Genomic DNA, 12,950 nt, shown 5'->3' on the forward strand with positions numbered 1-12,950 from the left:
TTCCTCTTGTCCCATCCCTTGTTCCTTGGGAGCAGAGACCAGCCCCCTCCTGGCTCCATCCTCCTGTCAGGCAGTTGCAGAGAGCGATCACGTCCCCCCTGAACCTTCTCCACACTAAACCCCCAGGTCCCTCAGCCCTTCCCCATCACACTTGTGCTCCAGGCCCTGCTCCAGCTCCGGTGCCCTTCTCTGGCCCCGCTCCAGCACCTCAATGTCTCTCTTGCAGTGAGGGGCCCAGAGCTGAACACAGGGTTCGAGGTGCAGCCTCACCAGTGGGGGTGGCTGCTTATTTCCTCTTTGGCAATGTTTGAGGAAGGGATTGCTGCACATGTATCTACAAGCACAGGTGAGTAATTACCTGCAGGGAGGTGTTAAACAAAGGCAGCGTGAGAACCTGGACAGATAAAGCAGCAAAGCTCCTCGAGGTTGGTGCTAATCCTGGGAATATGAGCTGTGAGCCTCTTTTTACCAGAACCCAACGCAGTGTTTGTTCTCCATGGCATACTCTGATGCTTGTGTTACTTCCCTTTTCTGCAGGCAGTTTCCAGGATGTGGGAACATAGTGACATTCTCCCAGTTCCTATTTATTGCAGTGGAAGGCTTCATCTTCGAAACCAACTTTGGGAGGAAGAAGCCAGCCATACCATTAAGGTATATTCAATCTGAATGCTTTTGCTAGCACAAGTTGTCTAGTTACCTGTTATCTCCAGAAGTGTTTAATAAAACAGCTTATCAATTTATCCTGTCTAAATCCCATCCATTCTGCAGCATTTGTGAAGCCACATTGAGAACCTGTCATGCTGCTAAAAGATTAGCTCCTCTTTTCATGAGAATTCTAATAGGAAATGGCCATCAGATACTTCCCAGTCCAAGCAACAGGGCAGTGCTTTGCACAGTGGAGAGTTGGCTGTGTTTGAAGAGCTTTGCTGTGTCTGTGGGGCTTGAGGCAGTGGGTGTGGGAGGGAGAGGTTTACTGGAAACACAAACTCACTTCTGCATTTCTCCATCAGGGCTGATCTTGTCCTGGCAATGGCCTGGCATGTTCCTGCTCTCCTCCGTGGCACTCAGTGGCTGAAGTGAAGTGAGGAGGTTTAGTGGGGCTCCTTAGCCGACTGCCTATGGCAAAACAGAGCACTCAGCTGAGTGCTTGGGACAGAGATCCTCATGATAGGAGGCTGAGGGCAAGTTTCGTGCCATTCATGGCTGTTTCACAGCGAGGAACTTCAGTCTGTGGCAGTGTAGAAACCATGCAGGTGAATGTTTCTTCTTCAGGGTAGCAATGCCTGCTGGCAGACACTGAATCCCCTCAAAACAAGCCTTGTCTTATGCCACTGTCCTTAGAAAAGAGGGGTCTGGAGCAAGTCCATGCTAAAAGATCTCATCTGGAGTATCCTCAGTTCGCCTTTGCTTCTGGAGTTAGCACAGTTTGAGTCAGTGCAGGTCAGGTTGCTTCCTGTCCTAAGGACTTCCCTGCTACATCCAAAGGGGACTGATCTCCTTGTCACAGCCCCAAGAGTAAGGGATGGGCTCTAGCTCAGCTCCAGCCCTTTCCTTGCAACCCATCATCTGTTCCCAAGGTGACTCCCAGCATCCCAGAGAGGTACATGCACAGCTATCAGCTGGTTTCTGTTGTTCCTGTGTTTCAGGTACTATTTCACCATGGTGGCCATGTTCTTCACTGTCAGTGTGGTGAATAACTATGCCCTGAACTTAAATATCGCCATGCCACTGCACATGATCTTCAGATCAGTGAGTATTTCATCCTTTTCCTCCTCATGTGACATCCCTTCCTGTTATCTCTGCAAGCACTGTCCCTGCATGTGTTCTGCCACCCTCTCTTTCTCTGAGGGCACCAACCCCCTGTGCAAATAGTAAACTCTATGTAACTTGTGGGGAGAGCAACTATGCTCTGAAGGCTGAGATCCAGTTCTCACTTTTCACAGTGTTGATCATTGTATTTCAACCTAATGGATACACAAGGAAACAGGCTCAACCAGGCTGTGTATTTCCAAAGGTGATGGGGAAGTAAGTGACAAAACCAAGCTCGGACTCTGGCTGTCAGCTCTGGATGAACTGAACTGCTGGCCAAAGGGATCCAGCTTTCCCTTCCACCACACAGCTACACCACGGTCCATGTCCTAGTGTAGGTGTCTTGGTTAAACACCCAAGGTCAGAGAGCGTGGATTTGACCTGCAGTTTTACTGCAAAAGTCTTTGCTTTGGAAAATGCTATTAAAATGCATCTTTACTTAAGTGTAGGTGAGCACCAGGCTACAATATCTCTTAAAACCAAAGAAGATGAAGTCCCAGCTATTGAGAATAACACAATCTGCTGGGCAGATCTGCTGTTCTCCCACCACACACCGTGGAGCTGAGATACTCAAAGTCAGGAGAGGTAAAAAAGAAGAAAACCAGACAACATTCAGAGACCTGACCTGCATTAACCGTGAGGGATGGTTCTTGTATTGCAGCCCTGCAGTCAATCTGTGGAGCTATACTCCTGGTCTCCATTAAAACCACAGCCATTTGGACACGTTCGGTCTGTAGCACACACTGAGTGTCATGAGGGAGGCAAAAAAGGGGGAGGCCCACTGGCCAGAAGATCCTAGCAGCCTGTTTGCCCCAGCATCCTTGTTCCCAAGCCATCCCACTCAACTTCTCCCCTCCTCCTAGATGACGTGGACTCATAGAATCATTTAGGTTAGAAAAGACCTCTAGGATCACTGAGTCCTACCATTCCCCAGCACTGCCAAGGCCACCACTGACCCATATCACTAAGCACCACATCAACATGTCTTTTAAGTCCCTCCAAGGATGGTGACTCCTTCACTGCCCTGGGCAGCCTGTTCCAGTGCATAACAATCCTTTTGGTGAAGAGATCTTTCCTAATCTCCAACCTAAACCTCCCCTGGCACAACTTGAAGTTGTCTCCTCTTGTCCCCACTCTGCCACTCCTGTTCTGGCATGTCTGTTGGCATTTTGGCATTAGTTGTATTGAGTTTGCAGTGTCTCTCTGCATCCCAGTCCAAGGAATTTTGTCATGCTGACCTTCTGTTTTGTTTTTCTCCTCTCTCTCTTCCTCCCCAGGGTTCTCTCATAGCAAGCATGGCTCTAGGTATCATCATTTTGAAGAAAAGGTAAATCAAAGCCTCTTCTTTCTTACATCACCAAGGAATGCTCTGCCTCTGGCTTAATCCTAGGTTCTGCTTAGTGCCTTCCCCTTTCCTGTTGTTGTTTTACTGCTGGGGAAACTGGGACATAAAGATATGCCTGGACTAGAGGCTTGAATAGTTCCCTCATGCAATCCCACCACCCCTCTCTCCTCCATTTAAGGCAAGCATGGACTGAGGAGAGATTTAACACATCACTGTAGCCTTTTGTGTTAGCTCCTTTCTTTCTCTTGCTTCTGTGAGGCCAGTACTGCTCCTTATGGATGGCTGTACTGCCCTGACTGGGATGGAGTTCGCTTTCTTCATGGCAGCCCATATGGTGTTTGGGATTTGTGGCTAAAACAGTGTTGGTAGCACACTGATGTTTGGGCTGTTGCTGAACAGTGCTTACACAGTGTCAAGGCTCTGTTTTTCCCACTCTGCATCCCTAGCAAATAGGCTGGGGGTGGACAAGAAGTTGAGAGGGGACACTGGGACAGCAGACCCAAATGGCCAAAGGGATATTCCATGCCACATAATGTGTGCTGCAGTAGAAACCAGGGTAGAGGAAGGAGAGGGTTGGGGGGAATTGGCTTCAAGATGGCCATGCTTACGGGAGGTGGTGAGTGATTCTACATGTTTTGGGGGCTTTATTTTCCTCCCTCACCTATTAAACTCTCTAGCTCAAGCCACAAGTTGGGGGAATGAGTAAGTGCTGCGTAGGTCCTTGGCTGCTGTTGGGGTCAGCCCACTGCAGTGGGCAAAGATGTCAGGACAGGAGGGTCCTCCCAGTGGTTTAGGGTCTGGCTCTGGACCAGTATGGGCACATCCCCTGCCACTCCATCACTATGCAGAGATCCAAGAGGGATCTTCTGCCACAGGCAAGGACATCTTGGTCCAAGTGCTCCTTTTTTGTTGCAGTTGGAGTGAGTTGACCTTCCCTTTTCCCTCCAGTGTTAGGTAATGGGTATGTGCCCATTACTCCATGTTCACACCAGTATGGAGCTAAAAGCAATGCAAGGGAGCAGTAGATGAACAACATGAGGCTGGGCTGGGTCCCTGACATGTCTCTTCTCCCCCTGTGCAGATACAGCATATCTAAATACACATCCATAGCCCTGGTGTCTGTGGGGATCTTCACCTGCACTTTCATGTCTGCCAAGCAAGTGGTAAGGATTGGAAAGGGCCTGAGGGCACAGCTGTGAACCTTATTGACAGGAGGAGCTGCTGTCAGCACCTTCATCAGTAATTCCCTTTGTTTGACTGTTAATGGAGAGATAAAATGTGTCCTGGCTCTAAATCTGCTTCCAAAAAGCTTTTGCTCCTGGTTTCATTTTCATCTGGTTGGAGAGAAGGGATGCACACACATGTGTGTGGTTTAGCTTAATTACAGATGCCTTTTAACCTGTTCAGGTTGCTTTTTGCTGACATTAAACCATTATTTATAACACTTAGAAGCTGTTTTACTGTGATGTGTTGCAGTAGGAGCAGTGAATCTTAAACAAAACTCATCCATCTTAAGCCTTTGCTCTTTTTATCCCAGAAGAGATTGCCAGCTTTCCAGCTAGATTATTCCAGACCTGTTCTCATCCAATGTGACTTTCTGTGACCCTTGAAATAAAGTGCATGTATTTGGCAACAGGAGGGAATGAAGAAAATCCCTGTGTAACACCACTTTGGGCTGTTTCTGGGTCAGCACCTACAGCCTGATCTTGTCAACGGAAGACAGGAAAATGGCATAAAGTGGTGGTCAAGTGAAAATTGGTTGCACTTCATCCAGCTCTGAGAGACTGGGAATGAACCAGGGCTGTCAAAGCTCCCAGTTCCCCATTATTGAACAGCTTTTTACATCCTCAGAAGGTCTGAGGAAGGTCTGTGCTGTGCAGCTTTGCTCTCTATTAATCCATGTGCAGTCATGGAGTTGTGGTGTAGTACAGACAGTTGTAGCAAAGGTGAGTTAATCTAATTTGCCCTAATGTACAGTGAAAAGGAGTTGAGCCAAGTCGTGCTACCTGGAGGTTTACCCTCAGCTACCAGTGTCTACAGGCCTGGTTTCCTCAGTGTCTTTACTGCAAGCCCCCTGACTGGGGCTTGGCCAAAGCCCTTGTTCGTTCCTGCACACTCATCTCTGAGATGGGGATAGAGGAGCTGATGGGCTGTCTGAGAGTGTTCTAAGTGGCACTGATCAGTTTTGTGGTTGAAGGGTTCAGTCTTTTGCCAAGCCAGGGCATTCACTTCAGAAAAGCTACTTTCTTGGTCAGACATTTCAACTGTTTTGCTGGAATCTGGTGCATTCCCTGAGCAGAATGGAAAGCAGAGTGTGCTGTAGTTGCTACCACCTCTGCTCAGAGAATGTGAGAGCTTGGGTTTGCTTGGAACACAACACACAAACCAAGAATGAGGTACAGGCAGGTTTGAATGAGCTGCAGGGACGTGGTAGCTCATGGTGACTGTGTTGTGTCTCCCTCCACCAGGCATCTGACTCCAGCTTAAATGAAGAGGATGGACTCCAGGTTTTCTTGTGGTGGCTGCTGGGTGAGTGTCACATCTCCAGCTGACCTTGCTGGGTCAAGACTCAGCTCTCTGATGTCCTTGGCCACGTGGGTTGTGTGAAGCAGAAGGTGGTGGGAGTCCCCATGCTGTGTTTAAGTTGTGCTGAGCATGTAGTGGAGGCTGATTTACAAAGAAATAGGTTTTGTGGCACTCATTAGCAGCTAGTGGCAGAATGAGACTGCAGTCTTGCATGGTTGCAGATACCTTCTTGAATTCTCATTGCAGAAGCAGCCCTACCTGATGCACCTGGTAATATGAGGTACACTGCAGAGAGGAAGAGGGGCTGGTTCAAGTGTTCATTCAGCACAGTGCTTGAGGAGGTGATCCTGCCCCTCTGCTCTGCTCTCATGAGACCCCACTCGCAGCACTGGGTGCAGTTCTGGGGTCCTCAGCATCAGCAGGACATGGAGCTGTTGGAGCAAGTCCAGAGGAGGCCACGAGGATGAGCAGGGGCTGGAGCAGCTCCTGTAGAGAGCCAGGCTGAGAACATTGGGGCTGCTCAGCCTGGAGAAGAGAAGCTGCTGGAGACCTCAGAGCAGCTTCCAGTGTGTGAAGGGGGCTACAAGGATGCTGGAGAGGGACCTTCATCAGGGACTGGAGTGATAGGCCCAGGGGTGATGGGTTCAAAGTGAAACAGGGGAAGTTCAGGTTGGAGATAAGGAAGAGGCTCTTCCCTATGAGGGTGGTGAGGTGCTGGACACCTGTGTCCCCAAGGCCATTATCAGTCTTCTGATCAAGTCTGGACTGACTGAAAGCCAACTTGTGGGAGTCTTCAGACAGGTTGACTTGAGCTATGCCATGCTAGAGCAGTGTTGCAAGGCTGTGCTTCAATTCCAGGTATTGCTGCTCTCACCTTCGCCCTCCTCATGTCTGCCAGGATGGGGATTTTCCAGGAGACCCTGTACAAGCAGTTTGGGAAGCACTCCAAAGAGGCCCTTTTTTATAATGTGAGTCACCACATCCTTCCTTTTGCTTTTACTGGGCAGAAAGAACTGCTGAGAGAGTTCCTTCCCATGCCATATGCAGCACAAATCCAAAGGATGACACACTGCAAAGCTGGTGCAGGAAGTGTGTGCTCTCATCCAGATGTGTGAGGCTGCTTTCCCAGGATGAGAAGTGGGATGGGCTCACATAACCTGTTAACATCATGTCTTTACTCTTCTCTCCAGCATGCGTTACCACTCCCAGGCTTTCTGCTCCTTGCCCCCAACATCTACCACCATGCAGTCCTCTTCAGCCAGTCCGGTAAGTGCTGCACAGATGGATCCTTGCTCTCACACCCTTCTGTCCTCTGGAAAATGCCATAGGAAGCTTTCAGTCCAGCATATGCACGTCAGACTGTTGTCTTGGGATGTTCAAGTGAAATTCAATAGGCTTTCCAGCACCAAAAAGCTTCTATATCCCTCAACCCTGTCATTAGTTTGAGGGAGGAAATCCTGCCCCTCTGCTGCGCTCTGGGGAGACCCCCCCTGCAGCCCTGATCCAGCTCTGGGGAACAGCACAAGAGGGACGTGGAGCTGCTGGAGCGAGGCCAGAGGAGGCCCCGGAGCTGCTGCGAGGGCTGGAGGAGCCCCCGGATGGAGCCAGGCTGAGAGAGCTGGGCTGGGGCAGCTGGAGAAGAGAAGGCTCCTGAAGGGGACACCTTAGAGCAGCTCCAGTGCCTAAAGGGGCTCCAGGAGACCTGGAGAGGGGCTTTGGACAAGGGATGTAGGGACAGGCCAAGGGGAATGGCTTGAACCTGCCAGAGGGGAGATTGAGATGAGCTCTTGGGCAGAAGCTGTTTCCTGTGGGGGTTCAGAAATGGGAATAGCAGGACCCAGGTGTAAAGAAAGACCCGTTGGCTCTTCTTTTGCTGATGCTACACTGGCTTTTCTGTGTTAGCACTCTCAGAGCCAGTTGATTCGTCCAGTTTTAGCAGTAGGACAGCCCTGAAGAAGCAAATCAAAGCTTATCTGCGAACTCTTGTATTTATCATATACCAAAGTAGGAATAAGATAACTCTCCAAAATCAAACTCATGCCCACACCTCATCCTGCCCAATGCAGTAACATACTCCTGAAGCTGCACTGTGTCTGTATCATGGTCAGTCCTGGACGGGAGACACCTCTCTGTGCATCAAGTGACCTTGCTCCATCCTTTCTCCCTGCAGAGCCGTTCCAGGTCCCAGTGATCGGGCTGACCCTGCCAATCATGTGGTTCTACCTCCTCATGAACGTCATCACTCAGTATCCTTTGAAAGCTCAGCTTGAGATGGAGGCTTGGGAGAGGAGGAATGGGGTGGGGGTGCCAAGTCCTTGGAGTCTTCCCTGCGTTTGGGAGCTGATGCTTGTGTAACTTGGATAATAGAGAGTGGAATTTAACCTGGGGCTTATAGTTCTTTCCAGGGTAGCTGAAATCTGCCTCCAGCTCCTCAGGGACAGGCTGATGGGGATAAACTCCTGCAGTTTTGCCAGCCAGCTCTAGGCAGAAGGGACAGATCAGGAGCTGTCTGTAATATATCAGTGTAGAGTCTTCCAGGCACAGAGAAGTGGTCTGAAAGTCTGATGGAGCTGAGATGCCCTCAAGAAAGGGACCCTTCAATCTGTAGCTCTCTTACCATTTTCTTCTCACTGTTCAGAGAACATGAGTTGCTGCTCACGCTCCTCCATGAAACCCCCTTGTTTAATCTGCCTTTCCCATGCCCCCTCCTGGGGAAAAGGGACTTCTGCTGTTGGATTTAGATGGGATATTAGGCAGTTCTTCCCTGGGAGGGTGCTGAGGCGCTGGCACAGGGTGCCCAGAGAAGCTGTGGCTGCCCCATCCCTGGCAGTGTTCAAGGCCAGGTTGGACACAGGGGCTTGGAGCAACCTGCTCTAGTGGAAGGTGTCCCTGCCCGGGGCAGGGGTTGGAGCTGGGTGAGCTTTAAGGTACCTTCAAGCCCAAACCATTCCATGAAGTCTGGGCAACCCTGTGTGCCATCGACTTTCACCAACACACAGCCCCAGCTGGGTAGTTTTGCTGCCCCAGAGCAGGTTGAGGGGGGATTTGGGATGTCTTTGGGGTTTGCACTGTAGCTGTTCACAGCTGTAGAAACACCGATGTGAGGAGAAGGGTATCTTATTCCCTCTGTCACCAGACTGGGGCTGTCCATTGCCCAGTCCTCATTCCCAGAGGCCTTCCAGGGTGTCCTCCCTCTTCATCCCTGATGTCCCCTTACCTCACCTATCCAGATACGTCTGCATCCGCGGCGTGTTCATCCTCACCACGGAGTGCACGTCCCTCACGGTCACGCTGGTGGTGACCCTCCGCAAGTTCGTCAGCCTCATCTTCTCCATCCTCTACTTCCACAACCCCTTCACAGCCTGGCACTGGCTGGGCACTGCCTTTGTCTTCGTGGGGACTCTCATGTACACCGAGGTGTGGAACAGCCTCGGGCCCTTCCTGGCTCGCTGGAGGAAGAGGCCAAAGGAGGAGTAACAGCCTGGACCTCTCTGCAGGGACCTTTTTACTGTTTTATAGAGCAGAGCAGCAGGGAATGCCCCAGAAGGGGTTGTTTTATAACACAGGGGAGGTGTTGGCTGTGCCAAGCTCCTGGGAAACGTGGAGCCTCCACTGGGAACCTACTGAAAAGGATCATGGCGAGACAATGCGGTTATTTTTGAAACCCCTTTTGCTTCCAACTTCTCCCCCTATTTTTGTTTTCCCATTTGAAGACTCCTTTTAAAGTAGTGGAAAAGCTGACCCAGTTCTCTCTTAGGAGCCCAGCCTTGTCATGATGCTGTTGTCCACTCCTCCAGCTTTGATGAGCTGGACCCTGAGCCTCTTTGGTGCCATCCTTTAACGTCCAGGGGAACTGCTGTTTGTGCAGCACGTTGTTGGTTACACTGGAAGTTCCAGGCATGGCTGTTAACCTGAGTCCCTATTGCCTGATCCTACTACCCCTGTGCTCTGCTCCTGTAGAGCCTTCCAGTCTGCCCAGTAGGTCCTTCACTGGGGAGTGGCTCAGGGGGCTGATTCCCAAGCCAGCGAGCTCCCATCACTAGCAGCAGGGTCTAGTTGAGAGCCTGAGGAAACCCAAAGTGGACAGAAGGTGCCACTGTGTCACCTTCTCATCCTTCTCATGGAGACAGTGAAGTGCTCTTGAGGCTTCACTGAATCAGAACAGTTTGGGTTGAAGGGACCTTCAAAGCTCATCTAGTCCAACCCCCTGCAATGAGCAGGGACACCTTCAACTAGATCAGAGTCCTCAGGTGTTGCCATGATACTTCACCAGCCAGAGGGTGTCCTGGGTTCTTCCTGCCTTGGTTTAAGTCCTCAGTACAGGTCAGTTTCCAGATGCTTTCTACTTTTCTTCCCCTCATTACAATCATATGCAGTGGTTTTTGTTACTCAGCCTGTGCTAAGCCCCCAGTGTCCCCTTGATCCCCCCCAGATCCAGCCCCACCTCAGGGTTCAAATGATGCCAAGGAACTTAAGGGCCAGTACAACTGAGCTTATTTCTGCTGCTGGGGGTGGTTTTACTGTCCCTTCATCCTGTTCTCCTCTTGTCTTCTCCCACCCCTTGGGCATCAGCTTGTGGCATTTCTGTACATCATAGCAGCACCCAACTGGTGCAGGATTGGTGTCTCCAAGAGCTTTGGGTATTTGTCCCCATAAGCGCAGGCAACACGTGTGGCCAGCAAGGTGAGGAGCAGCAGCCACAGCTCTTCTGGGACCTGCTCAGTGCTGAGCAGAGCAAGTTATGTCAGCTTTGGAGCATGAGGAGCACTGTTCTGTGCTACCTCAGTTGTCCTGGAGCACCTTGTTGCCATCATCATGATATTGTCCCTCTGCTGTGATAGTTAAAGCATTAGTTAAAGCATCTGGAATGTCAACCTGATTCAGATCCAGCTTGGCCAAGTAAGGACTGTTACTCCTCCACCCAGCATCCCAATAGCTTCCAATGTGATTCCAGCCCATTTCCGACTGTTAGAGCTATACCCAGCCCATCCTGAGCAATGGCCACCTTTCCAAAACCTCCGCCCTGATGGCTTTGTTGCTGTTTTTTATCTGTATCAGCTCTTATGGACATGCTTCTTCCCAGCTTCTTGTCCACCATGGTCTAACCATTGGTGGGGGTCACTGGGAGAAAAGGGGAAGCCTTGATGCAGTGCAAGTGCTGAAGCACTGGTGTGTTCTCAGGGTGGTTTTAGCCACCAACCCAAAGCCCAGCAGTGTATGGAAATGGTTAACTCCATCCCAACAGTGACATGATGCTGATGGGACCCACAGCTCCTTCCTGAGAGCCTGTGAAGAGTTTGCTCTTCTGGATTGATTTTTCCTGAGCCTGGAAAACCTCTTGTCTCTTGAGCATCAGACATGGGATGTTTCCAAGGATTCTGTAGATGGGGACACTGTTTCCCAGCACCTCCTGTGGGTCAGCTCTTCCTTCCAGCTCCTTGCAGAAGCTCCAGGAGGAGGATCTTGCTTCTCAAGGCTGTTAACACAGAGCTTCAGCTGCAATGGGGAGGGAGGGGAAGGCACCACAAATTCAGCATCAGGGACTGAGTAACTGGTGAGGATTCAGCAGAGCAATAGCTGAGCAGTGCCTGAGTGAGTGTAACCTGTACATAGACACTGGCTGGGTCACTCTGTACCAAGGAAATCACATCTTGTCTCCAATTCCTGTCCTGCTGGTAGGCTTGGGGCTGTTTGGGTTTTCCATTTGTTTAACCATGTGCTGTCCTTGGTCTTCTCTCAAACCAAGTGTCAACAATGGGTTGAGATTTGTTCCTGTCAGGGGTATTTTTATGTGATTTGTGTCTTTCTGTGTATTTATAACTATTACCATGTCATAGAAGATGCAGTGATTCTCTTACTGCTGCAGGAGAGCATTGAGCTTGCCCAGATGGGAGACAAAGGTCCATGAAGAAGGAGCCCCATTAGCCAAAAGTAGTATTTAAATCCAGGTCTTTCACCCCCCAAAAATGGGGCTACTGATGTGCTTGATTTTAATGTTCTAGAGATAATAGCACAGATTTTTTAGCAGAGGCTGGAAAAGTGGCTGAGCCAAAAAGCTTTTTGATCAGTGTCAAGCTTTTGGGTTGGTTGGTTGGGTTTAGGATGGTGTTTTTGTTGGGTTTTTAAAATAGGAAATAAATCTGTATCCTCTTCAAAGTATGTTGGGTTTGTTCCTCCTTCCATCCTGTGCTACTGGAATCAGCTGCTGGTGACTGGAAAACACATGGAGCTCCAAAGTCAACACACAACTTCTCCTGCTCTTATATGAGAGGAGGTAGGAAAGACTGAGCCTGGCTGAGGTTTGAGGGGAAGACCCATCCCTCCTGCACTGAAACACCTCCAGAGTGCCCTTGAGCACCAGCACCCCCAGTCCTCACCCCCCACACTGGCTGTGTAGCTCCTCACGTGTGTCTTCCAGGGCTTGGTGATCCTACCTAGAATGTGTGAGCCCATCTGTGATCCTTCAGCAAAATGTGACCACATAGATGCTGCCACGAGGTGAGAGGCTGCTTTCCCCAAATCTTTTCTCCTCATTCCCTGGGCTTTGCTTTTCCCTCTCTGCAGCACCAAGCCAGGACCATCCATCTCCTCCATTCCTTTGTTGTGGATTAAGTTTAGTCAACTGAATTCCTTTAACTGAATTCCTTTAGTTTTCCCTGGCTTATGTAGCCCTTCATGTAGACAGCTGAAGTTGCTGGAGCCTTCATCTGAGACAACTGGTGCTTAGTTGTGTACATAAAAGCCTCGAGACCAGCGCAAATGGGAAGATGAAGTTCCATGATACCAAACCCTCGCAGCAGCTCCGCGGCCTCCTCTGGCCTCGCTCCAGCAGCTCCACGTCCCTCTTGTGCTGTTCCCCAGAGCTGGATCAGGGCTGCAGGGGGGCTCTCCCCAGGGCACAGCAGAGGGGCAGGATCCCCTCCCTGAGCTGCTGCTCACGCTCTGGGGTGCACCCAGCATACGGGGGGGTTCTGGGCTCAAGCACATATTGAGGCTGGGTCTCAGAGGGGTATTGAGATGGGAGTCTCTAGAGAACATCTCTTCTCTGGAAGGATCCTCAGCACTGGGACTTTTCACTGTGGAGCCGCCTTGCCTCTGTGATGGATATTGATTTCAGAGCCTTGGGCGACATAGTTTAGTGTGTGGTGTCCCTGCTCATGGCAGGGGGGTTGGAACTAGATGATCTAAAGGTCCTTTCCAACCCAAACTATTCTATGATTCTGTGATTTACACCTTCGTGCTTCTACTTGCTTTGAGGTACGAGCAGGGA

At 50.3% G+C, this 12,950-nt stretch overlaps 1 protein-coding gene across 1 annotated transcript; it reads left to right on the top strand.

The window, feature by feature from the left end:
* Nucleotides 1-537: 537 nt before the first annotated feature.
* SLC35B4 (solute carrier family 35 (UDP-xylose/UDP-N-acetylglucosamine transporter), member B4) lies at nt 538-9,157 on the top strand (the record flags this gene model as incomplete). The annotated part of the gene is made up of 9 exons (XM_010014340.1): nt 538-651; nt 1,647-1,749; nt 3,087-3,136; nt 4,236-4,317; nt 5,623-5,683; nt 6,539-6,648; nt 6,871-6,946; nt 7,851-7,926; nt 8,911-9,157. Coding segments are annotated over 9 exons (919 nt in total), but the record flags the coding sequence as incomplete, so codon positions are not given.
* Between the last annotated feature and the right edge of the window lie 3,793 nt (nt 9,158-12,950).

The sequence above is a fragment of the Nestor notabilis genome, unplaced genomic scaffold, assembly GCF_000696875.1.
Source record: "Nestor notabilis isolate BGI_N333 unplaced genomic scaffold, ASM69687v1 scaffold11225, whole genome shotgun sequence".
Taxonomy (NCBI): domain Eukaryota; kingdom Metazoa; phylum Chordata; class Aves; order Psittaciformes; family Psittacidae; genus Nestor; species Nestor notabilis.